The sequence below is a fragment of the Epinephelus fuscoguttatus genome, linkage group LG13 (genome assembly GCF_011397635.1).
Source record: "Epinephelus fuscoguttatus linkage group LG13, E.fuscoguttatus.final_Chr_v1".
Classification (NCBI taxonomy): Eukaryota; Metazoa; Chordata; class Actinopteri; order Perciformes; family Serranidae; genus Epinephelus; species Epinephelus fuscoguttatus.
Window position 1 is genome coordinate 24,510,568 of NC_064764.1, and position 26,439 is coordinate 24,537,006.

Consider the following 26,439-nt stretch of genomic DNA (forward strand, 5'->3'; position numbering starts at 1 on the left):
CACTTGTCTGTCCTATCAATTAAAGGTGAAAATGCCCCCCAAGAAATATCTTTAAAAAAAAAAAAAAACATCCATGCCTTCAATATTAGCAGATATCATTCAAGTCTAATTATGACATTCAAGTCTAAATACTACAATAGCTTTTCATGGTTGTGTTGCAAATAATCTTCATGTGGGAATGACACATTAAAAACAGAATGTACAAAATTATATTTTGGTGATGCGACAGGAGAACGTCCCCTTTCTCTTTAAAGTTGTCTTCAGTTCAACAAAGTGAAAGGGTGCATCACACCAGGGTTTCAGGCAGTGCATCTGCGTTTTCTTTTGACAGTATATTCCATATATGCCACCTCTCCGTCTGCCAGTTTGGTGCACCAGGGTCCTTTTCTTGTCCAGGCCCGGAGGCATCTGCTGTATCTACAGTCTGGGGGGCGGGGCTTTGCTGGGGCTGCTGTGAGGTTTGGGGGTCAGGCTGATACGTAAAGAGGGAGGGTGTGGAGTAAGAAATATGGGTCTCCCTCAGCTGTCCAGAGTAGTGAAGGGGAGACAAATCGTCTGTCCTGACCTTTAGTAACGGACACGCAGGGTGTCCTGTCCTTTCTGCTAAGTTGTCTGAGCTAAGTGCTCCTGATTGGCTGCCGAGTCCCTGATGTAATGATGATTGAGGCTGTCTCTGTCCTCTCTGGTCATGAGGACCACTGCTGCTGCGAGTCACCGGGAGGTGTGGCTTGAATCCCAGCACACCCAATGAGGTTTGTGTTGGTCTGATGGGCAGCTTGTTGTTACCTTGGTGACTGCTCAGCCCCTCCGACGATCCATATGACTCACATTCCGACACGTCTCCGAGGGAGCCTGGGAGAAACTACTAATTAGCATCGAGCATTCATTACATATCTCAAGACCATCTGCAGCAACATGTACAGGGGTTTTTATTACCAGTGATACGGTGGCCAGTGAACTCCTTGTTGAACAGTTCATGCCAGGTGTCCCAGAAATGATCAGCGGAGGCCTCTAACAGGAACAGAAGCACCAAGAGGATTACTTACTTTGGTTTAATCAAGCAATATGTCAATATAAAATCATTTTAAAGGAAGCTTCTCTTCCCCTACTCTTGACTTAATGCAGTCAGGTCTCTCTCATCTGTTTTCAAAGGCTATAACATGATGTTAAATTGTACTTTTTTCAACCATAGTCTGAAGATGAATGACTATCTATCACTGTTAGCACTTGTAAAATGTGGGCACCATGCCATTTTAACAAAGATAAAAAAGATTTTTAAAGACTTAGATTTGGCACTGTTATGTTAGGACCCATCATGATCATATCTTATAAGTCTCAACCACAGAGGCACTGTTAGAGCCTCATGGGAGCTACTGATTTTCAAGTTTTGACAAATAATGGGTCTTTTATCTTTTTTAAAATCACATTATACCAAGAACAAGAGACACTGCACTTCTGATATTTTAGTGTCTTTGAAGGGACAGTTGTACTTTCCCTCTTACTTTTAGAGCTGTTCATCAGTCTAGATTGTTTTGGTGTGAGTTAGCGATATCGCCCGCAAACATGTCTGCCTTCTCTGAAAATTCTCTGAATTAAACTTGAAAAACTTAACAGCAATGTTTCTTTCCAGAAACCATGGCCTGGTTATTCAAGATGACCCAGAGATATTGTTGTAAGCAGTTCCATGTAGGAACTATTTTCTATCTACTGAGCTACACCTGTCAACGCACCAAGGAAGCGAGCATCTTCTGCTAGCTCACCTTGTACCACTTAGCTAACTGACGTCACAGCTCAGCCCATGAGGATGCTATTAATGTTTTGTTATATTTGAGAGAAGGCGGACATCTCTATGGCTGGTATCTCCAACACTCGCCAACTCAAAACAATCTAGAGTAACAAATAGGACTACAAATAAGAAAATAAGAAAAATATATATTTTGATTTTGGGGTGCACTGTCCCTTTAAGACCACAACTGACACAAATTCAAGAAATAGTTCAACATTTTTGGAAATTTTCTTGATAAAGTTCAAGCCAAGATTTAGATGAGACTGGTACCACTCTCATGTCTGTATGGTAAATATGAAGCAGCCAGTTAGCTTAGCTTAGCTTATCTTAGCTTAGCTTAGCTAGAGGGGAAAACAGCTGGCCTGTCTGTGTAGACAAAGTTAATAAAATATGCAAACATTTATAATGTAAATGTACATATATGCAAATGTTTATAATAAATATGTATTATAAACATTTTTTGTGACTTCTGATTTTATGCTATGCTAAGCTAACTATGTACTTAACATACAGATGTGTGAGTGGTATCAATCCTCTCATCTAAACATCAGCAAGAAAACAAATATTTCACAAATTGTCAAAAAAATCTTTCTGAATTATATTAATTATAATACTAAAGTATATGTTGCAATGATGCATTTAGTTCACCTTTATCTGTAGAAAGTGTGGGAGACGTGCTGCCAGACCCGTCTTTAGAATGGCTGCTGCGTTTATACGACCCAGACAGTCTGGTGATCCTGTCTGAGGGCGGGCTGCCGTCCTCTGGGTATTTACACAGTAGTCGCTCTGACAGGACAGGGGAGTTGTTGTCATAGGGAGACACCTCTCCGCTTGATACTTTGATGGAGTCATTGGATAAGCATCTGTCGGTCAGGGGGAAGGACTCTCCTCCTCTGAGAAGGTCTGGCTCACTGCAGAAACAAAGAACACACGATAATGCATATAAATACTATGAAAACGTATTCTTCATTGTGACCCTTTGGAGGCTTGGCCTGAGGGACAGCACGCACGCAAACAATGGGACAAAAGGGGGAAGCTTACGAGGACTGAGAGGCCTTCCTCCGCAGCAAGTAATCCACAACATCAGGATCAGTCTCTTGCACGCTCATCAGCACCTCATTCTGCAGGTCTGCAGGGACCTGCGAGAATCAAAACACGGTTGTAATGAAGCTCATAACAGTTGGATAACACTATGCATTTGTTACATTAATTTCACTCTGCCTTAACGATTAATCACACTTGAAAATAACCAAACAATGACATCACTGTGCACACTGCTCCATACCCCATTCAGTGAATTGCTCTTTTACACCAATATTTTTACGTTGCCTGTATTTACACAGTGTCTGTAATGCAAAGAGCTACAGAGACGACATGTTGTTTGCATGGTATGAGGCAAAAATAATTAACGGCAGTTGAGAAAAGCAGAACTAATGACGCAGAGCAAATGTCTAATGGGCTTTTTTTTGCCCTCTGGCTTCCTTAACAGATCATTTTCAAATCCTCCAATTAAGTGCATCTGCGCTTGAGTTTCTGGTGAAAAGCAGGGAACATTATACAGATGAGCATTTTGCCCTCGCTCCCAATCGCTGTCTATAAACCAAACAGAAGCTGAAATGACACTTATTAACCCCTCCAGCGAGGCTTCTCATTTGCCACGCACTAAAAAGAGTATTCTCCACAAGGTTCAGGAGGGAAAAAAAACCTAATTGCATGCATTTGTGTTTTACTGTGACACTACTTTGTTTTATAGGTGCCTGTAAAAGTTCAGTCTTTCTCAGAGCCTGTAAAGCTAATGTTTACATTTCATTAGGTGGCTCCTCTCTACTAAGCTGAAGAATCGCCCCCAAAAGAAGACCTTACTGAGACCTTGAGATTGTTTGATTAAGCCCAGGGCTGGCTTCAACTGTTTAAATGCCTTTCAGTTTACAGTTAAGGATGGCTTACCATAAATAGCGTTTCATATGAAGTGATCAGCCGTTGGACCACGCTGATGATGGCTGAGCTTTCCTCTGCACGGGCAAAACTCTGAATTGCAAACTCTTTGTCTGAGTTTTTTTGTTTGTGCAAGAGGTTGGGTCCAAAGATGGTCGCTAAATTGAGTGGAGTCATCTTGTTTCCTGTCATCTAAAACAAAAAACAGAGGACAGAATTAATTTTTCAGACAGTCTACCATTCATTTTTGTATTTGTAATATAGATACCATATCATTCATTACTGGATTTAATCTGCAGATGCTCAAGTTCGAAATGAGAACAAACTTTTCCATGGATGTCAGTTTTTGAGCTACAATGAAGGACATAATGTGGCCTGCAACACATGGTAAGGCTTATTGTTTTTAGCTGAGCTTATTTCTGGCAACCTTGCACCCCCTGCTGGCCAGTTGAGAGAAGTGCAGCATCAGCAGTTCATGATGATATAAAACAGTCAATAAAACAAGTTTACCAACTATTGTGAATCACCGCAACCAAGAGAGGTTCTTGATGATACATTCATAAATGTGCACACACATTATTATGTGGAATGGTACAGTAGTTTGCAAGATTAGCTGCTGACAGAAGGATACACACACATGCACACACACACAACCAAAGGCATGATCCCCTCAAGATAATAACAATGTAAGAGTGCCATCAGCTCTTCTTCATGATAAAATATGAGACTTTCATTCAAAGAAATGTTTTCCAGACTGAAATGATTTATGTGAAAAGTAACAATGGCGCTAAATTACCCTTGGTTTTCTTTTCATCTGCCCGTGTGCTTACACACAAGACTGAAAACTCTTAGATGCATAGAGTAATTATGGTATTAAGGCGCTTTTGTTGTACACAGACCCTCCTTGGCACCCTGGCAATGTTGGGAATGTGCACCTCACACAGCCCTGCCACCATCAATAAGGCTGGCTCTGCTTTCTTTTGTTCAAAGAGACCAAACAGACTTCTTGAACACTGCTGGAGTATGTATGCTGTAGGACCAAGGCCAAGAATAACAGGTTTCAAATCTCTGGGAGACAATTTATCTCTATTGGGACAATTAGTGGTCGAAAAATTAGGATTAATATGAGAAGATTATCATTATACTGTAAGGGACTCTGGGCTCAGGTGGACTTCATGGAGGAGGATATGTGTAGGTGTGTAGGTGCAAATATGTTTCCAACTATGCTGCAATTTACTTACACTTCTTGCAATGTTAAAAAACAGTATGATGAATGGGGAATCATAGCGTCAGTGTCATGTGGATAGAGCTGGTCGTGCATCATTTAATCAAGATACCCACAATGGATCATCACGCATAATGCGCTGCACTTTGGCACATCACTTTCTTCAAATTAGAGGCTGCAGGTGTAACAAACATCTGTCTGACTGCCTTCAGATGGCAGCTGGGATTCATCACAATCACATTAGACTTGTGAACAGTTTATTTGCTCGTTTTTTGGTGACGGCTGCCCATTTTACAAACACTTTTTTTGCACTTGCAGGTGGAGTCAACAAGTGTCAAAATGTGTGACGTGCTGACAACAGAGCTGGTCCACAGACGTCTGGCAACTGTCTGGCATGTTTTATCAGACTAACAGTCCAAAAGTGCAAAGCTATTCTGTTTATTATCATGTATGACAAAGAATAGCATCAAATTCTCACATTTAAGAAGCATGAAACCAGCCAGTGTTTGACTTTTCTTTAAAAAATGACTAAAACTATTGTTCAATTATCAAAATGGATGCCAATAAATATCTGTCTATCCACTAACAGAATAATCAACTAATCATTGCAGCTATTCTTGTCCTCTGCTACCTCATGTGTGTGTAAATCTCATCTAGTCAGGCCCCAAAACAGCCTATGTACAGTTTCTTTACCTCCTGTCCATCATTGTCCAGGCTGTCTTCAGCATGTGCAGCCACTGTGGACAACAAGCAGAGAAGGCGCTGCAGCGTGTCGCTGTTACAGGGAGGAAGCAGAAATATCAGGAGCTGGATGGCGCTCTCTTGGTCTGAATAATCCAGCACTGCAGGAAAAAAAAAAAAAAAAAAGGCCAAATATGACCAACCATTCTCACCACAAGCTAGTGACATGTTATTTTATGCTTTGCATGTGTATATTTGTGTGTGCTCCTCACATGTTGTGTTGATGAAGGCGGTGTAGAGTTCTTTTGTTAGCAGTGGGTCAGGCATGCCTCTGAGGAACTCTTTTAGCAGTGCAGCTACGTCGTGAATACTGTGCTCCTTGTCCAAATGCACCTCCCATCCCTGGTCAAACTCCCTGCGAAGCTGGATGAAAAACTGGGATGTTAATTACAGCAAAAATGTTGCTCATGATACAGTTTACTCCCAGGCTTCCTGCACATTCCACATTTTAAACTCATACATTTCCAGACTCAAATTGTCAGACTTCCCAGGCATAGAGCGTATTTGAGTTCACCTCTGCTCAAAGAGGATGTCAACTAACCAGCCTATACTCATTCCCCCCACATTTTCACAGCATCTGTGCAGTCTTGTTTATTCCCTGTCTCACTGTCTCCATGGTAACTGTGATGAATGTAGCCAAAGGTATGATTTCCTCACGCCAGTCACCTCCAAAGTCCAGCCCATAGACCACTTTTTAAACAGCCCTCTGTTTCGTCTTACAAGTTATACAATGTGATTAACACAATATTGGTTAATCAAGCAAGATCACTTTGAAATATTTTAATTCACCTCATGATGGCAGGACGATCAAACTGTTTGTAGACGTGCACCAAGTAGGAGCTACGCAGGCGGAACTAATGTGCTTTCATAAACAGACTACAAACAAGCAAATGAACAATGACTTCAAACCAAATATTTCCTGCTGGGGTGCAGACAAGGACACAGCAAAGAGGCGTTAAGTCTACATCAAGGGTCGCCGCTTTCAGGAGTAAGGGAAAGTCAATTACGTTTTCACTTAAAGGCGAAACAGTTGTATTTGATGTTTTAAAAAATAACCTCCCTTCTCTTTCCTTCTGGACTTATTTGTTAATTTTTCTTTATGTACAGGAGTCCACTTCCATATTGTAAAAAATATATGCCTTGTATGCCCAGAAAATAATATCTGTATGCCATGTACTGAGCCTTTTTAAACCAATAAAAATTTGGATTATATATCTAAAAAAATAACCCATATGATGCGAGAAGCAGCTGGCCCACAGGTATTTTCACATGATCTAATCTGGGCCCGACCCCTGCCTCACCCATAAATGATAGCCTGTTAACTTTTCTGATAATTACATCACTGCATAACTCAGAAATGTTCACAAAACCTTAATATGCGGTTATTGCTGCATTTTCTTTCAAACTAATTTGGTGCCATTAAAAGGCATCTGCATAAAAGTGTGCGTTCACTCACACGCCGTACTTCTTGCCTTGCTTTCGACGACATCAAGCTAACTTTGACCCACACTCCTTCACCCAGAGGTGAACATTGTAGCTGCGCTGGCTGCTCCAAATGCAGTGAAAAACACTGCTTGTATGATCAATTTATTTTAAGACATTCTGAATTTTATATTTTAGAAAACAGAATAGGGGCAAATATTTTTCCATGCTCTCTTTATTGACCTGGAAATGACTTAAATCAAGGTCAATACTTTACCATACTGTGTGGGAACCCTGTATTAAGCTGTAAAGGTGTGTTAAATTGAACCAGCTGAACTTGTACCTGTCGAACTCGCTTCTTGGAGCTCCCAATACGGAAAATTCCAACCGTCTGCAGACCTGTAGGCAAAGATAAACATGATTATTGTGACTAATATTCAGCCTTGAAGACATTCAAATTGTATGATTCACTGGGTAATTATTAACTAGATTTGTTACTGACTCACAACTCACCACAGGGATGAGCTAGACATACCACATACTACATGCCACACACTATGTTACTTTACTTTCAATTTTGATTCTGTGTACCGTATTTTTCCAGGTGCTGGCAGCAGAGATCCACTACCCTGGGCACCTGCCTGTAGATAGGGTTAAGGCTGAGCTTCTTGTCGTGGCACTTCTTCCTCTTGCCAGCTGCCTCCTCTGGCAGAGAGAGCTGAAGGGCCTCCAAGAGCCGGGACTGGTTATCATCAAGATCAGTGATGCAATCCACAGATACTCCACCCTGTCAAGCAGACGGGTGACAACCGTACAGTGCTGTTATTTAATGGCTACCTACTGAGTGAATATCCAAAAAGGGTACAAATTCCCAGAGAAATCTAGTGTGCAAGTGCAATCAGACAAATTTCCTTCCGCTCTACGACAGCGTGTAAGCTTTATCGACAGACAAGCCTACCCTCCTGCGTGTCCGTGGGGCTGCCTCTGGCGTGTTGAGCAGAGGTGATTCATTAGGCGTCTCAGAAGTGGAGCTGAGGGACGAGTTGCTGCTGGAGAGCTCCTTGTTGCCCCTTTTGAAGCTGGAGTTGAAGTGGAGGAAGGATAGCATCAATTCAGTGGGGTCACTGTGCTCCTCCCGCGGGGGATCGTGTCGCTGCTTGTGTGTGCGGTCATTGGAAATGACCTGCGACAGCGGTATGCCAAACACCTGGGGCATCGTCTCTGTGTGGGGGGAAGGGCAAGACAGGGAGACTTAAAGTTCATGCTGTTGGCTCCAAGTCAACTAAGAGATGTTGAATTCGATTTAAGATGTGTCAGTCATTTCAGCATATCATACATGTTAACCTTTGGAGCTTCTATTTTCTGCAGCAAGTGCCTGAAACTGCGTTTAAACTCATTCTTTATATTCAGATTTTATCTTTTAAATAAAGGCTGCTGGAAATAAATGTGACAAGCAAAATGCCTCAAACAGTGTTCGGCAGTGCGCACTCAATATTGGAGTTGGAGAGCACATACTTTCTGAAGTGCCTTTGTAAACAAAAGGGGAAAAGAGGAAAGAAGGGGCTGGCCATGCCGGAGGATAGGCTGTAATGAATGAGCCACCACTTAAGATTGTTTTTGTTATTTCCCTCGACTGCCGGACTGACAGAGAACATCGCTTTGGTGCCAGATTGTTGCAGCAGGCGGGGCAGCACAGCGGCTGAAGATCACAGCTCCCTCTGAGACTTCTTTACTGTACTGTAGATTCTGATCACTTGGCGTTTCACGGGTATAAACAGCTGAGAATGCCTGCTTCAGTGAGTCTATACAGCTTCAGCCAAAAGGATCAAAGAGTGTCTTTTCAAGTGTCAGAGGCAGACTAGATTAGAAACTGGAAGGGAATGAAATGACAGCGGCTCTCCCACAGAACTAAAAAAGAACTGTTTATCTTCACTGGTTTGGAAAGAGTCACAATAATATAACTGAGGGAGTTAGAAATTCTTATCTAAAGGCAATTTGCAAGGGAGAGCACTAACACTCCCTCCAAAGTACAGACTATCACTACATCCTCATTACCTTTGTCTTTACTCTTCTCTTTAGATAATGAATCCAACTTCCGCCGAAGTGACTTCTTGTACTTATGGCCATCTGAAAAGAGACAGAGGTGTTAAAGTTAAATAAGGAACCAGGGTTAATATGCTCCTGCTCTTGCTCGCTCCTCTTTATATTCTTAGGCTCATTTTCTAAATGGTTACAGAGTAAAAGAGCCAAAAAACGAACACAAACTGCTCATAAACTGTGAGGACACAGTGTAGAATTTGATCTTGATTCATAACCACTCCACAGGTGTACAACTGCTCTTTTACTGTCATATATTTCAAGCCTTCGTTTCCTTTGAGAGTGCCACCTGTGTTAGTTGTGAACAAAGTATCCAATAGGAGCAGACTACAAGGTTAGAAAAAACTGCAAAACCAAAATAAGAGACGATCTACTAAAATAACCCAGTTAGAAAAACAGTGGTCTGAGATTACACAGCCTGTTACAGTATGTCTAAAGCTACAGTTGTTAACTTTCTCTAACACAGCTTTCAATCATGTCAATCACTCCTTGTAAACTGCAGTTAAACTGTCTAATCAGGCAGAGCTGACATGACTGAACTTGTGTGTCAGCTCTATGCAGAGCCTACGCCATTGTGAGGATCTATACTTGTGCGGTGGTGTGTCTGTGTCACTCTGCAGTTACACCTCAAAAACACTAGTCGGTGGCGGGGTTTCTGTGAAGTGCTGTAAAGTTTAGTTGATTCAAAACACACTTTAAACACGACTTAATAGAGACTATTTCAAACACAATTACACAAACTGGCTTCACTATAACTCGCAGCATTCACAGACAAAGCATTTGTCTGTTCCCCACAAATACAACATGCTAATATTTTTAGCACAAGCCTATGGTATTTTATATATTATAAATTAGCCTAACAGCTAGCTGACTTTTCCTCTACTTATATGAAGCCAGGGACAACAGCAACATTAAAGTAAGGCAACGTTACAAGATTCGGCTCCATAACAGCTCACAGGGTTCACCTACAAAACAACTGTCTTATACTAAACACGTTTTCCAAACAAATATAACATGCTAACATTATTAGCAAAAGCCTATGGCATTTTACATTGTATAAATTAGCCTAGCAACGAGCAGAGATTTCCTCAGCTCATATGAAGCCAGGATAAATCACACACAAGACTTAAAATGCTATTTTGTGGAGGCTTTATTGTCTTCACAGTTTATTGTTTCTTATCTGTGAAATTAAAGTAAATAAAAGCTTTGTTTCAGCAGACAGAAGGTCTGTGTTGCTGCCAGTTACATTTCTAGGGAAGTGCACATCAGGCTAGAGCCCACGCTGTAGGTACAGTATCGATTCGACGCAGAGGTATAAGTCCCGCTTTAGAGGCTCCTCGGCTCTGATAAGTTGTTTTCATTAATGTTGTCTTGCAAATGCAATTAGATGCACTATGAGGAGGCAGAGGAATATGATTTTTTTTACACAGATTATCCATTGTATGTAGTGCTGTGTGAATAGTGACAGTTTCAGCACAAAAAAGTTACTCATTATAAAAAAGTTACCAACTGCAGCTTTAAGATAGACAACAAAATTAATCAAACTGCAAGAGTTTACGGCAATCAATGATGAGCACTTCACAATCATTAGACAAAAAGGAAAATATTTGTTTGCATGCAAAATAGATGGAATGAAAAACACTGTCCTTCATTTTGCTGGTGTGCATGTGTTTCAGACGACCATGCTTATGTTTTGGACTGATTAGCCAATTGGTGAAAATAAGGCAGAGGACGATTAGTGTGGGTGGGTGTGTGTTTTAATACATTTAGGGATGGTGATGTGACAGCCCAGGTCGCGATCCCGAAGCAATCTCCTGAAGGCCACTTCTTGGAGATGAACCCTCTCCAGCTCTGAGAGGCTTTGCAGAGGGACGGGCTTCAGGCCAACGCTACGTCCTGACACGCTGTTCCAGGTGAAGTCACCCTGAGGACACACACGCACACACGCACACACGCACACACACACACACACACACACACACACAGACACCCGATACATTTATCATTGCTGTCACCTTCTAAATTTATGACCAACCCTCCACACACCCTCTGTTCATATGAACAGGCAGATGCTGTTGCTTCTGCTCATCTGTATGTAAGCCAACAAAAATGCGTTTTTCTGATTGTAGAAGCGATAATTGTGACTTGTTAAGATTCGTAATGCAGCCTGAAGGACTTCTGTGTCCCACAATTGTGCCGGTTGTATCACCAGGGAAAGCAGCAAGAACACTGATTATGCAGATTATCCTATTTTAGTAGCAAAAATATGCTTATAAATAATGCAAGCACACTTTACCATAATGTAAAATATCTCATCTTAATTCTGTCCCTGCTGTACTCAAAGCGCATGACTATGCAGATTATTTGGGTGCACACTCCACTGATTTATGAATAATTTACCATCAATCTAAATCCAAACATTTCTTCACAAACACTTTATTGGCAAACATTGCTACAGATGAGCCATTCTGAAGATTTAGTACTGTAGTAATGATGGGGAAAATAATCTGATCTGAAATCCTCAACCTTTGAGCATCTCCATGCTGGAGATTACAGTGCTTTGATCCAGTACGGTCAAGCCAATCATATGAGCCATGTTCTAAAGAGGCTTAGTAACTCATTATCAGGATAAGGCTTACACTAAAGTGGCTCACTCCCATTAAATGAGAATTAGGACTGTGCTACAGTGGTATACTATTTTCTGGTACACATACAGTATGACAAAGTACAGTGTAAATATGACATAATATTTGGCAAAATGTTTACTGTACAAAAGCAGTGGTCAGGCACCTGTACCCCATTTGTATTGGGGAACCAAGTGGGAAATAATCAGTAGTAGATTGGGAACAACTGTCTACTATTAGGACTGAGAGCAAGAGAATAACCATTACTGCACAAAAATATGATTTGGAGGCAGACACGATGCATTACAGACAAGACAATAAGCTCATTAAAAGTTGTTTGCACAAATTTACAGCAATATATACATAATGTAACTCTACAGCAGATCTTTTTTTTGTCTATTTTTGTGAATATATAATATACAGTATGGCTACTTTTCATTCCAGTTAAATTGTATTCAACTGTAGAGCTTAACTTAACAATTAGGCTTTTTATCGATTAATCTGGCAATTACTTTTTTGTTTAACAGATCAATCATTTGGCAGCAAAGTGTCTCAAAATACCTAATTTTCTTAAGCCCAAGATGGCATATTCCAAACTGCTTCTTTTGTCTAACCAACAATCAAACACCAGTTTAAAGGTCCGGCGGGTAGAATTTAGGAGCATCTACTGGCAGAAATTGTATATAATATCCATAAATATGCTTTCATTAGTTTATGACCACCTGAAAATAAGAATTGTTGTGTTTTTGTAACTTACAATGAGCCATTAATATCTACATACAAATTGGGTCCTTACCCCTTGACTCCGCCATGTTGTTCTACAGTAGCCCAGAACGGACAAACCAAACTCTTACTCTACAAAGAGACATCTGACTTTGCACGTCGGCCACCACAGTTCTCTTACAGGCTTAGCACACAGGAGAGGTTTCAGTTTTGCAACCTCATTGTGAGACGCCACTAAATCCTACACACTGGATCCTTTCACATACCAAATTTATTCTCACGCACTGTAAGACAAAAGAAAGCAGGAAATCCTCACAATTTAGGGGCTGTAACAAGGAAACATTTTTAACTGACAAGTGGCTTTTACAATTCAACTGCCAATATCCTCTTAGCTGAAGACCTGGGGCCTGCACCACAAAGCTAGATTAGTGAGTAAGCCAGCTATCTTTGGGTTTAACTTGGGTTTTCCTGTATCACAAAGCTGGCTCACGGGGTACATCACCATGGTAACCCATGCTGTATGGCTAACCTGCTCCAGGGAAGGTCAGTTTTATATGATAAGCTCAAAACCCGCAAACAGCCTGTTTCAATCAGATCACTGGAAAAACTCATCGTTTTGTTAAAATTCTTCTGCTTTAAGAAATGTTGGGATGGTTTACGGAGAACGTGAATAAACATATATGGGAGCGCCATCTTGTGAGGTACGTGCTCTGTTATCTCTATTACCAAAATGTCTGCCCTAAAACAAGACAGTATACAATGTCCAGGTATGTGAGTGGAGGTAGTGCATCAGAGTCTGTAATTCAGCCTTGGGTTGCCAGGTCATATGGTGTTTATCATGATTAGTTTGTCCAAATACAGTTGTTTGACCACCTTAGCAGGCAAAGATAACACAGCATGATCCTAACAAGATGGCGCCCTTGTCAAAAAACACAAAACGTATCTCACCATTATGTAAACTTCACATTCCTGACAGTGCTGACAAGAGGTGGGGGATCAGCAGAGCATCCACGATACGATATTATCAGTCGCAATACAATATTATTGTGATATGCTGAGTTATCGCGATACAATATATTGAAATATATTGTGATTTATTACCTTTTTTCCAACTGTAAATAATGACCCCAAATGAAAACTATGTCAACATCTGCTTTCAATCTGTTCATCTCAATTCAGCCATTTTTTTGTAGCAGCAAAATGTATCCAGTGGACTAAAAAGCAATTGATTATATTAGTCTAGTAGGCTACAAAAAGTATATATATATATTTAATTAAATAATCAATATTTAGCACTGTGTGACGATATGATACTGTTACATAAAAACATCACGATACATGGCTATATCGATTTTTCCCCCACCCATAGTGTTGACACTAATTCCATGAAAGCAGCTCAGATTAACATGAGAACATTTTTGATGACAACTGGAAATAAAAACTATACCCTCTGTTTTCCTTTATTGGATAAATAACAACTCTTTATAAATGCAGAAACATTCTTACATTACTTTTAACTTTTATTGTGCATCATATATTTATAATAGTGTGTTAATCATGAGACAATAAACAAAAACTACTCACTCTATACTTAAGATGTACATAATAACTCCCTACTAATTTAGAGCCTGAGTTGTTTTATATGTGTAAATTATTTCTATTCCTGCAGCTTCTTATTACAGCTTTAAATAAACTGAAACACTGACATGTCTGTCAGATGGGGAACTGTATCCAAGGGCACACGCAGCATAAATCTGTCACAGCAGTAGGCACATTCTGTTATCCTTCTCTCTATTTCTCATGTTTTGCCTCAGTTACATCATTTAAGCATGGCGACGCATGATCAAGACAAAAGCCTCAGTAAGCACCATCTACAGCCAAGATTATTCAGTACAGTGCCACTACCAGCGTTTACTGTACGCCACTCTCTGTGTCGCAATCCTGTGAAATTATTCAGAAACAAGTGCAACAGCAAAATACAGTCATGGTTGCATTCATGTACCCATTTTGTCCAGACATTCCTCTCGTGTGACTATATGGGAGTGGAAAATTTCTCCCCTATCTGATGATGGGTGAGCTGAGTTCCCACAGTTTCTCACTGTCAGTGAAGTGACGTTCTCGAATGAAAGTGAGCGTACTTTTTTCTGTTGAAAGTGTTGAGTACAGCATTTTGATGCAATACCCCATTACCTATCTTATAATAATAGGTGTGATTGTATCATGACATGACTTTTGGGTGCCATCATTAAGATACAGAATTGGGACTCACTCATCCATTTCTTCTTCTTCTTTTTCTTACAATAATTAGAAATAATGAATAATGAAGAACTTTGACTGGTGGATGTTTTTTTTATATATATAAAAAGAAGTCAAGCCAAAACAGCTGCGCCCATTGATTACAGAAACAGTCATTGTCACAGCTGGATGAAGTCACTTTCTTATCGCACTGAGCTCACGATTACAACAGTCACTGTCTGCCAGTTCTTTGTAACATTAAAATGAAAATACATGATTTGTCCCGGCTGCCTCTCTACAACATCATAATCCATCTGACTTAACAGAAAGACGCCTCATGTTTGTTCCTTTAATGCTCCTTTTTGGTTTGTACTCATCTGTCTACACTGTTACAACAAAGCCAGCAATACAGTACGCACACCTACTGAAATGCATCACATTATAATTGATCTGAACCCTCTCCCGTGCCTGTAAACACACACCAAGGTGCACTTTTTCTTGGTTGTGCAGTGCTCTAACTTTGATTCAAGGCCTTGCTGACACACAGCGCTTTTGTGAGCGCTCCCTGGAACACAATGAGAGGAAACTTGCAAGGTGGTTCATACAATAAAGCCAGATTGAAAACTCAGATTACACTAATCGACCGCACTTGAACAAGGTCCAGTGAGGTGATGTATATCCCTCAGTACTCAGGAAGCCATTCAATGGGGGATAGTGGGAAAAGTTTTCCACACGGCCCCTTGACACTTTGAGTTTTACACTTAATTCTATTTTTTCTTTTCTTAACAAAAACTGCATTTGATTGCAGATGTTGCTATTCACAAATTTCTGTAACAGTGTTGACAAAACCAAAATAAAACTGGGCTGTCCTTGAAAGCTTGGACATGACCAACACAACACAAAAAAGTCATGCAATTACTCACTTCCTGTGATTCTTAAAATAAGTAGCCCAAATAAATAAATGTGCTCTAATGTACTGAGCACACTCCAGACTGTACAACAGGGTATTCTACTATTTTTTCTTTTGCTTTCAAGGTTAATAAGAGCAAGTGGGGATGAGGTGGGAAGACATTAAGATGCATGTTAGTGTGCAGGTACACAGGAAGGCTCTGGCAAAGTGCAAACCAGATGAGCTGAACAGGGAGACATGAATCACTGAATTAAATACAGATATTCATTCATAGCATAACACTTAGAAGTTAAACGTGATTCTTACACGCCTTTTAGGGTGTTTCAATAAGCTCAATAATGTCCTTATGTGTCTGTGTGGCTGAAACTAATTGTCACACTTCTGTAAACAATTAGAGACACTGGAAACCCTCCAACAAGCAAACAAATTCACACTGCAACAACAGCAGCTACTCACAAGACAGACGATGCTCCGCTCCTGAGGGGGATCCCCCATTACAGAGACGCGGACGAGAGGTCTCCCCTCCCCTCACACTTGTAGACCACCACTTAACGCCACATTACCCGACGCCATTCGCCTTTGGAGTAAAACGCACCCACATAAATACAGTCCACGTGCTCGCAGCCTGGCTCTAGACCTCAGACAACGTGTAGTTAAAAAGGGAACAAGTCCAGAGACTGATTTACATCACGGTGATAAATGGATTGGGAGGGGTTGAGGGACGGGTCAGTGCGCTCAGTGTCCGCGCGCAAGTTGTTAACAGAAACCCCTTCAGAGGAGGTAAACAGGACACTATCACCTGCAGGTTGGGTAATGTTACACATCACATTCACACAGGGTTCAGTCATGCTGAAAGGGAGACTGAAACTTTACAAAACTGTTTGGATGTTTCTCTCAGAGTGGCTTTGAATGCGTCTGCCTCCTGGTGCGCTGGAATGAGGTTGTGAATGCAACATGATGATAAACAGGAAGCAGCATGTCTGACAGAACACAAACCATTTTGGAGGCGATGTTGGGTGGAGACATCCTCATGTACTTTAAGAGCTCTTTAGGCTGCAAAGGGTCTTTGGTAATACTTGAAACCAAAAATGTTCAACAATGACGATGCAGAAACAGTCTACACGTTTCAGCTTACATTAGTAGGGGAGACCGGGGTTGGTTGTCACAATATATGTCCCTGTAGTTATCAATGGGGTTTCAGGGGGGGAAATGATTTTTAAAAGTCTAACTTTGTAGTTTTTTACCCCTTTACACCTGCAGAGACATCAGTTTTCTTGTGCTGCATTCAGACGCCTTTCACAAGCATTTAAATCTTTGAGACCTGAGCGAATTGGTTTGGTTTCTTCTGAAAATGTGCAAAAAGGCAATGAGGAACTTGGCTAGAAATGTCCTGCAAATTGCAAGAAAATAGCAAAACATGACAGGAAAAAATACCCTGAAAAAGAAAAGAAAGAGAGAGGGGAAATTATTAGAAAATGACCAAAACCTCTTTTTTTTTCAGGTCATTTCCTTGTTTTTTGTGTTTGTTTGGTTTTTTTTCACCTTTTTTTTAAACTATTTGTCAGGAATTATTTTTTTTTTGCTATTTTTTGGGTCATTTCTTGTAAAGCTGCTCATTGCCTTTGTTGTGTTTTCTTGAAAGGAATCAGGCCAATTTGCTCAGGTTGTAAAGGGTTAAAGACATAAATTTTGAAATGAATACCACCTCTATAATGATAGCATACACATTAATGCTCCTTGTGTTACCATGAATTTGAACCAGGTTATTGTTTGTTTGATTTGTCCTCTGTAACGAGAATTTACAGTTATGAAAAAAAAATCTAGTCTTTATTGAAGCCATTGTTTTATCACAATTCATTATTAATATAACATTAAATGAAACAGTGTGACTGAAATATTTTAATCTCCATCACAATATGACCAGGAACATTTGTTAAAATGCCCAGGTTGAAGTACTATGTCTGTTTGGATACAACATTGATTTCTAAAGAGGAACTAAAGCAACATTGTGTGTGTGCGTGTAATCAAAACCACCAGAGAACATATGGACTATATTATGTTCCCCAGGCTGTCTTCCTGAACTGTCACACATGTGACAACCAACCCCAGCTGACCTCTTGACAAACATGTTGGCTAAAAGCTGACTCAAATCAAAGCTATTACCTTTGATTTTTAACAAGTGTTTGCTTTTTGAAATGACTCCTAACCTACAAGCTTTTAATACAAAAACAACACCAAAAGGAAAAAATACTCTAAGCCATAAGAATTACAAAATATCTCCTCACCTATGACCAGTGCAAAAAATGAGCAGGATGGCAGGCCAACTATTTGATATCTACATACAGTAATGTCACAGCACACTTTAGTGTGGTTGAAATAAGCACGGTGACAACCAACCCTGGTCTCCCCTATACTCATAGCTCAATGTTTTTTAATTGAACACAGATGGATGATGATTCAAGATTCCAGAGTTTTATTAGTCATTTGCTGAGGTACAAGTGAACAAGGGCATCTGTCTGGCCATTCTCCTCTGACCTCTGGCATCAACAAGGCATTTTCACCCAGAGAACTGCCGCTCTCTTTTTTTCAGACCATCCTCTGTAAACCCTAGAGATGGTTGTGTGTGACAGTAGATCAGCAGTTACTGAAATACTCAGACCAGCCTGTCTGGCACCAACAACCATGGCACATTCAAAGTCACTTAAATCACCTTTCTTCCCCATTCTGATGCTCAGTTTGAACTTCAGCAGGTCATCTTGACCATGTCTACGTGCCTAAATGCACTGAGTTGCAGCCACGTGATTGGCTGATTAGCTACTTGCATTAATGAGCAGTGAAACAGGTGTACCTAAGAAAGTGATACAGATCAGGAATTGAAAAGGAAAGACAAATAAATCAAAATTCAACATTAGTTATCTCTTACGCTATTACATTAGTTTTCATAAATATCAAAAGCACATGGGAAGCCTCTGGCACAGCAGCTGGTGCAGGTGCTGCCTGCATCCTATTATCATATTATCATATTATCATATCATATTGTGAGAAGACCAACAGCTGCATCAGCCTGCAGATGGGATTAAATATCCATTCTACTGTCTACGATTAGATTGCTTCACGATTTGTAGTCAAAACATCAGTCAAATTCATGTCCAGTTGTTCTGGAAATCATTTTTTCCTTTGAAAGACTTTGGTACTTTTAAGCTTGGGTTTCAAGTGAGTGGTTTAGTGTCCCAGGATTGTCTAAATTGTTTCCAGTGCTTCTCTAAGGTACTGAAAGTATAATGCTTAAGAGCACACAGATTTTGGTGAGTCACGTCTGTCTTTCTAAACTTTGATTGAAGGAGCCCTCCTTTCAGCACTGTCTCAGTCTCCAAATCAAACATTTCCGGAAAAGGATTTTAATTAAAATACACTTTCTCTTGCATTTAACAAAGTTTATTTCCTTTCATTTGAGAGAGATACGTTTTCAGTTTCCTCCAAGCTCTTTGTCCTGCAGGCAGTGTCTCCTCCATGACGGTCAGAGGAATGCAGATGACATTCCTTCTAAACAACCCAACAGCACAGTACTCTCAAACTTTTTTTCTCCGCATCATCAACTTATTCCACCGATATATTCAAGGAGCCATGGGGCACGTCATGTTTTATCAGTTTTAAATTTAATACAACAAACATTTCTAGTTCAGTATTAAACATTTTTTTTTTATCTATTTTATTTATTCATTTGACTTTTATTTAGCCAGGAAGTTCCACTGAGATTGAAAATCCTACTTTTACAAGAGAGACCTGGCCGAGGTAGCAGCAAATCAAAACACATTTAAAATGCAACAAATACAACATATAATACAAAAAATCATAATAAAAATATACCAGTGCTGATGTCTGCAAGTGGTCAATGACGTCCTTTTGCTTGATACAAGATGAGTGCACACATGTATGGATACGACAGTGCCTTGTATTTACTCTTAATCTATGTCCCAGTGATTAATGTCCTCATTTGGTCACTGCATTCCTGCAACAGAATGACAAATGGCTCCCTCTAAAGGCTTTAGAGGTTCCTGCAATTTACCAGCTTCCTGAGCAAATGGAGATGTATTTTATAGTTGCATATCTAATCTAACATTTTAGAGTGACTTACAAAGATATTTCTCGAAAGACTTGTGCAATTTCATCACACACTGCCTGGGGTTCTTTTAAAATCACCCTGTTCCACAGACGAGATTTCATGTGGAGTAAAAAAAAAAAAAAAAAGGCATTGAGTGACAGTTAATAAGTTAGTTTTTTCACATAAGGGATTTACCAAAAGGCAATATTTTCCAATATCTCTCAAGGTCTTCATATCCAAAGACAGGTACAATAACAGCCCAAAATTAAACATAAGATGAGCTTTAATAACTCCTTAACATGACTGTAACCAATGCAAGGCACTTATGTGGATCAGAGACAGGATCCAGCAGTCATATTAAACAGTAACTGACTTGCAGTGGGGCAGTCGTGCTGACTGTCAAGATATTCAGAGGCGTCTAAAACACTTTCATATCTGTTCTATAGTGTGATTTGTGTGGCAGATGTATCAGTGCAAATCAAAGGTATTGCAAGCTGCCTAAAATTAATGTTGATGTGCATATTGTTAAGGCTGCTTTAAAAGTCAGTTTGAAGCTCGTATGTCTGTTTGTAACATCTCTCCAAACCAAAAGAATCCATAACAATCTAATAAAATAAAATTTACTGCTCAATGTTCTGTCCTTTCTCCCACAGCGTGTTGTTGTATTTTGGGCCGAAAGCAATGTGTTCCTATAAACATCTGGCTCTTATTTGATAGCAAATTATATTGTTGACTGTGATCATAGATTGTATATAAAGATGGATGACTCCACTTCCTCCCACTGTACAAAAATTTAATCCAGCGTATCCTGGGTCAATCTCAGTCGTCAACCATGGCGTCACACTCCCCTTTTTATAGCATCAAATAAATAATTAGAAACAAACTCATGGGAAAAACAAACAGTATAGTAAGAACTACCTAAAATGACAGAAATCATCTTTGGAAATATTTTATTTGACGCGTACCTTGAGTTTTTAGTTTGGGCCATGTCCCGACCGCTTACATTGAGGAGGTCGGGATTATGACCTATACTGCAGCCAGCCACTAGGGGGAGATTGAGTTATTTTGGCTTCACTTTTGGGGATCTATCATGCCATTTATCTTTATATCCTCCTAAGACTCTGTGTCCTCATATTAGGTCATCATTCCTAGACACATTTTTTGTGCCATCTAGTGGTAGTGAGACCACAATACACTACAAGATGGCAGACTTCTCTGGTTAAGTCAGTCTGCAGCCGACCCTGACACAAAAGTGAACAAGGTACAAAACCTGATCGCATTTAATGGTTGAAACTCGTTTATTTTAAATTAATAACATTTTTAGTTTGAAATACCATACAAATTTGAACAAGCTAAGATGCTGCTAATTAGAAAGTACTCCCTTGAAGACATTTGAAGACATCGCGAATATTCAACTTGTTAACTGGGACATTGGGAATATTTTTTATACTTATCGGGTCCTACTAATCCCAAATAGCTAGGAGAAATTGAAAATGCATACCAAACAAAAGTTGGGTCTCAGGAAGTTAAAATTCTCGGCTGGATCCAAATGTCCAGACTTCACCACCTTTGTGGACTCACATACTTTTCTGGTGTGTTCCTTGAGAAGTATGGGAGTGCGCAGGGCTGTCCAAATCAACAATTCATCTAGTCATCAAGGGACCTCAAGTGGACTTTCTCTGTCACTTCCAGAGTCCACTTGAGGACAGACTTCACCAGACTTAATTGATTCAATTGATTTAATTTGTTGCAATGCAGACGTGACATTGTAGTTTTTGTTTTCCAAAAACAAATTAAAAAAAACATAACTTATGAATGAAACCGTTATTGTAGCCTATTAAAATACTAATTGAATCTTGTAGGCCAGAAATAATATTCAGCCACCTCATGATACAGGAAAATGTAGAAATATAGGCTATAGAGATAATCAAAATGCATTTCATTATTGCACTCTATTGAACTCTATAGGCTGCGCAGTGTAATAACAAATAAATAGGCTCGAAAATTGTCTAAATTGCCCACCCAATTTATTTAGGCATAGTCCTGTCTTTACTTACAAACGTGTCTGTATTTAAATGTTTCTTTCTTTCTTTCTTTCTTTTTTTCTTTTTTTTATTAATTCAACTTTATTAAATACACTTTGTATGAACATGTGTAGCCATTCATTGTACAGAAATGTTTTTGGTTCAGTCACAAAAAAACCTATGCATGGGATTTATATCTTGTTAACCTCTGGGACAGATGAGCAGACACTGTTCATCAACTTTTGGGTGGAATATGACAGCAATGACTGTAACTGTAGTTTAGACGTTTCCAGTGAGACAGACTTGAGACCTGTCTATTGCCGACTTGCAGTCTCTGTCCTTGAAGACTTAATATGATGACACCAGACATTTGGATTCAGCCTATGAGTGTCTTTACTCTACATCATGTCAACACTTTCTGACTGGGGTGGAGATTCATACTGTATTCACAGAGAGAACTGAATTTGGTTTTGCAGTACAGGTATAGCTGTTGAGGTTTGGACTACCCTTTGACTTAATAACTTAGCCGATCATTTGATTGAATTAATATAAAGCAAAGTTTAATATAAAGCAATGATTTACCCCCCATGTTTGTATCTAACCCACCATTTATTTGCCCGCTTATCAGGAACAAACTTGATGCTACGGTGCTACAGTCTGAAGCCAGCAGGTTCCGTTCCATGCCATGCAAACGGACAGTCTCCTGTGGGAAGAAATATGTGCCCGAGGGACCGTAGCCAAGGATCAGGTCATGCTGTTCTACTGTGAGAAATAAGAGTTGAAGCTTTGTTCATGTAAACCAGATGTCTCTGCTTTCCATCTCAGCTCACACTACTGAGACCCCGAGTGAGTACACCTCTAATAGAACAGAGCGGTGTTCAACCTATGGAAAGTACAAGGTCACGTATAACATAGATCAAAAATACCACAGTGACACTCCTTTTTAAACAAGGGAGAGGATGTGTTTTTGTGCCAGGGTCATGCCACTGTAAGTTACCGCTCGGTGATCATTTGAATCATCACAGACATGTAACAGAGCACACCCTGGGCTAGACATCAGACCTTGATTTAGGGTACAAATGCATTGCAGTGATGGATTTCTATTGATTACAGACTCATTTTTAGAATAGCATAGTGTGCCGATGGGATTTACACTCTGATTCAAGAAACTAAATACAGTAACTTCTTCTTTTTACAAGAGGCCCAGGCAGCTGGAGTTACAAGACATATAGAACATCTCATAAAAGGAGAGTCTTGCAGAGCTGGGGCTGTTATTGGGCGGAGGTGCAGCAGTGTTTTGTGCAAAGGGGGAAACACTGTCTGACTGACTTCACTAATGTTGTTGCGACGGTATCTTAGATACTTTTGTCCCCGAATGAACTGCCGGTTGGCTATTTGCACACCCAGAAAATGTGACTTTCATTACAGGCTCAGAGCGAGGGTTTGCATACAGTAAGGCACTTACTTACTGTCGGTTTAAGCTGACAGCTTGGTCATGTGAGTCTCCAGGAAGGATCTCACACCTCAGACCTGAGCTCAGCTGGCTGGAGCTCTTCTCACTGGCATGTCGGCGCACTAGGAGTAAAGTAGCAGAGCTGTACTGTCTACCAAGACCCCAAAAGGCAAAGAGTGGTGTAGGAATGAGCCTTAAAACCTGAAAATGAGTTAGCATTTTAGCACTTTCGGTTCCCTCGTCATGAAGTCAGTGGGTTTTTGGTTAGATGCTTGAAATAAGTATACATCACTCGTGAATTCTGAAGCTTTGACGTGTCTTAAAGGTTTCAAGCAAGTGACTAAATGAGGCTATAAAAGGTGTTGGGGATATTAAACATCATTACGCCGAACAACAAGCTTAATGGTGGTGACTTTGAAGTCCTGGGATCGTGGCGTAGTTTGTTTACAGCCCAGTGTTAGCTTTTTACCTCTGGCAATTGCACTTACACTTAAAAAAATGACAAAAGTGGTGTCCAATTCTAAAGATAATCTTGCTGAACAAAACCACAATGCGTATTTTCTGCAGTGATCCAAAATCAAATGGAAAACCTATTGGTCCTTTGTCGAGGGAACCAGGGCAATGCTGAATTCCAAACTTCATCCCTGCAGCACTCTATTAGTGGTAAAAAAATAATCAGTGACTAATGAGAATATCTATAACAACTCAATTTCCACAGTGTCTGAGGTTGTTATCTGCAGTGGAGGCAATATTTTCCAACTTAACAATGCTTGGCAAAAACTAGGCAGTAGTGCAGCTCTCAGAGCGTAATGGTGTAGGCAGCACGCAAGCACTCCCCAAAGTCATAAATCACATTAAATATCCTCTCTGACACGGAGCTGTCTCCAATATTAATCAGCTTCATTCAGATTTACTGTGATTACATTTTTTTAAGGGCCCTGGCTGTTGGATACGGCTTCTCGTCAAGGACCGTAAGAGCGACCAGATACCTGGTATTCATTACAGGCCTATTATAGTGTCAAGTCTGTAATACGTTTCCATTATACTAAACACACAGTGTTACCATGAGGACCAATTTAGGCACAGCAGTCAGCAGTGCAGAGCGGCTCAAATTATGAACATGTGACAGTGCGAGTACTGTAAGTCTTTTTATCTTTAACAAAAAAAAAAAAAGCAAATTGCCATTGTAATGGATTTTAAATATGTGTATGTATTTTCCCTCTACTTTATGTTAATTAAATGACACAGTAAGGCACATCCACATGGAGACCAACACCAGTAATCTTTTTTCATGTGTCCAGACCTTAACATGCAGGAATAACTCAGGTGACTGTGCATTTATTTCACTGCTGATTTACATGGTGTGGTGGTCATATGTTCACCTCTGAAGCTACTAATGAAACATATACATCAATAAATCCATAACATTTTAAACATCAAAAGGCAAGTACATGGAAACAGCATTAAAGAAAACAGTTTTAAGGGGGAATGGTCATAAAAATGTGTGTATGCAGTCCCCTTAGGGGTTATATGGAAGTAATGGTCCTGTTCTAAGGGCTAGTTACACATTAAAAATGCACAAATGTAATAATTTGGGATTCTTTCATCAATTATTTTTGTTTTTTTTACTATTGTCAGGCTGGAAATTATTAAATCGACACCCATCTCAGCCTCTTCCATAACTTTTCCACAACTCCACCTTCAAGGTCATGCCATGATGGGACAAAATAACATTTTTGGGAGCTGAGTGTAAGGAGACACTTCGCCGCGTGTGACAAAGTTTTCCAGTCACACCTATTTCAACATCAGCAAGCTGGCACAAGCAAAGGCTCCGATTGACATCATTTCACCAAAAGGAATGAGTTGAATCATTTTTGGTGTTCAGTGACGCAGCTGCAAAATAACAGTGCATCACTGCTCTGCACATAAAGCTTGTTTGTTTGTCATGGACTAGTCACGGAGTCGATGTTGCAATAGTGGGAGACGAGGATTTCCGGTTGATCCCCTTTTCCCGTTTGAGAAAATAAGAGAATGATTGCTTGTGCCATATGTGCAGTAGAAAGTTTCAAAATATGTTTACTTGTTACTTAATATGATCCTTTAGGGGATTCCAGCCACTTCCGGAATCTGGGTGCAGGATTTGTATAATGCTGCAAGTACTGTTCTCTTTTATTCCTGCAAGTATTGCAGGACTCCAGGTGCAATTGCAAAATAAATCAGCATGTGAAACGTGTTATAAATGAATCACATCTTGAGCCAAGTTTTGGGACAGAAAAATCATATTATATCCATGCATTATTAAAATAATTGAACACCAATTACGTTTGTAACCCGATAAAAAATCAGGAGGCAAGTTCATTTGGACATCTTTTTAGTGACACGGGGTTTCTGGGTGTCAATCAGATCTGACACCAACTACAATCACCTGCAACTCAAAGCTGTCACTGACCTTACACGATGTCTCCTCAGCCTCGGTGCCATAATGTCTCATCAGCGCCGGGTCCAAGCTCCTGGTCTGCCTTAGCCTCCGCTTGGCAATAGTTTTGGGGCTTAGCGAACATGAGAAAACAGTGCTTAACAATCCTTGAGCGGCCATATCTCCTTCAGCTGGTCAAACTGTGATTAAAGAGGTGTTACAGAGAGTCATATCTCTGCTGCGAGTCCAAACGGAACGAAGGAGCAGCCCCGTCTGCAGCGGGTCCCCAGCGCGTCACCATGATTATGAAACCCGCGCGCGGAGTCCCTGCTCACCCCCCCCCCCACACACACCCCCCCAAATCCCCTTCCCTCCACCTCCCACACACTCTGACTCAGTACTTCCTCCTTTCATGATTTTAATAACGACAAAATGCTCTTTAATTCCCCCCTAAACACCAAACAAACAATGAAGCATGCGCCGAGACCTGAGGGGCAAAAGCGCTTTATTTATGCGTAGGTGTGGCACAGTGTGTGTGTGTTTACGCGCGAGTCCTGCTGTTAAATTAAAAAGGTGAATTATTATGCACACCAGGCAGGGTAAAAACAAAGGTAATTCAGCTTTCAAGTATGACTCATGCAGTTTATGAAACAAAAAGCAGTAAATAATGACTCACTAGGAGCAAACAAAAATTTCTATTAGGTTTACAGCTGCAGGCTGGATTTATTTATTTAGCCTACTGAGAT

The 26,439-nt window shown here is 40.2% G+C and overlaps 1 protein-coding gene across 2 annotated transcripts; it reads right to left on the bottom strand.

Annotated features, from left to right (window-relative positions):
* On the bottom strand, nucleotides 1-25,978 carry LOC125900271 (rho GTPase-activating protein 6-like). 2 transcript variants are annotated; one of them, XM_049595178.1, is made up of 13 exons: nucleotides 25,727-25,978; nucleotides 10,971-11,130; nucleotides 9,165-9,236; nucleotides 8,068-8,330; nucleotides 7,701-7,896; nucleotides 7,453-7,508; nucleotides 5,900-6,050; nucleotides 5,640-5,788; nucleotides 3,734-3,913; nucleotides 2,828-2,925; nucleotides 2,435-2,697; nucleotides 937-1,011; nucleotides 1-852 (listed from the first exon to the last, which is right to left on the bottom strand). In XM_049595178.1, the coding sequence occupies exons 1-13, from the start codon at nucleotides 25,871-25,873 to the stop codon at nucleotides 287-289; spliced, it is 2,376 nt and encodes a 791-aa protein (XP_049451135.1). In that variant the 5' UTR covers nucleotides 25,874-25,978; the 3' UTR covers nucleotides 1-286. The 2 variants fall into 2 exon arrangements, with proteins under 2 accessions (XP_049451135.1, XP_049451136.1); XM_049595179.1 differs by lacking the exon at nucleotides 25,727-25,978 and adding an exon at nucleotides 16,155-16,464.
* Nucleotides 25,979-26,439: the final 461 nt, after the last annotated feature.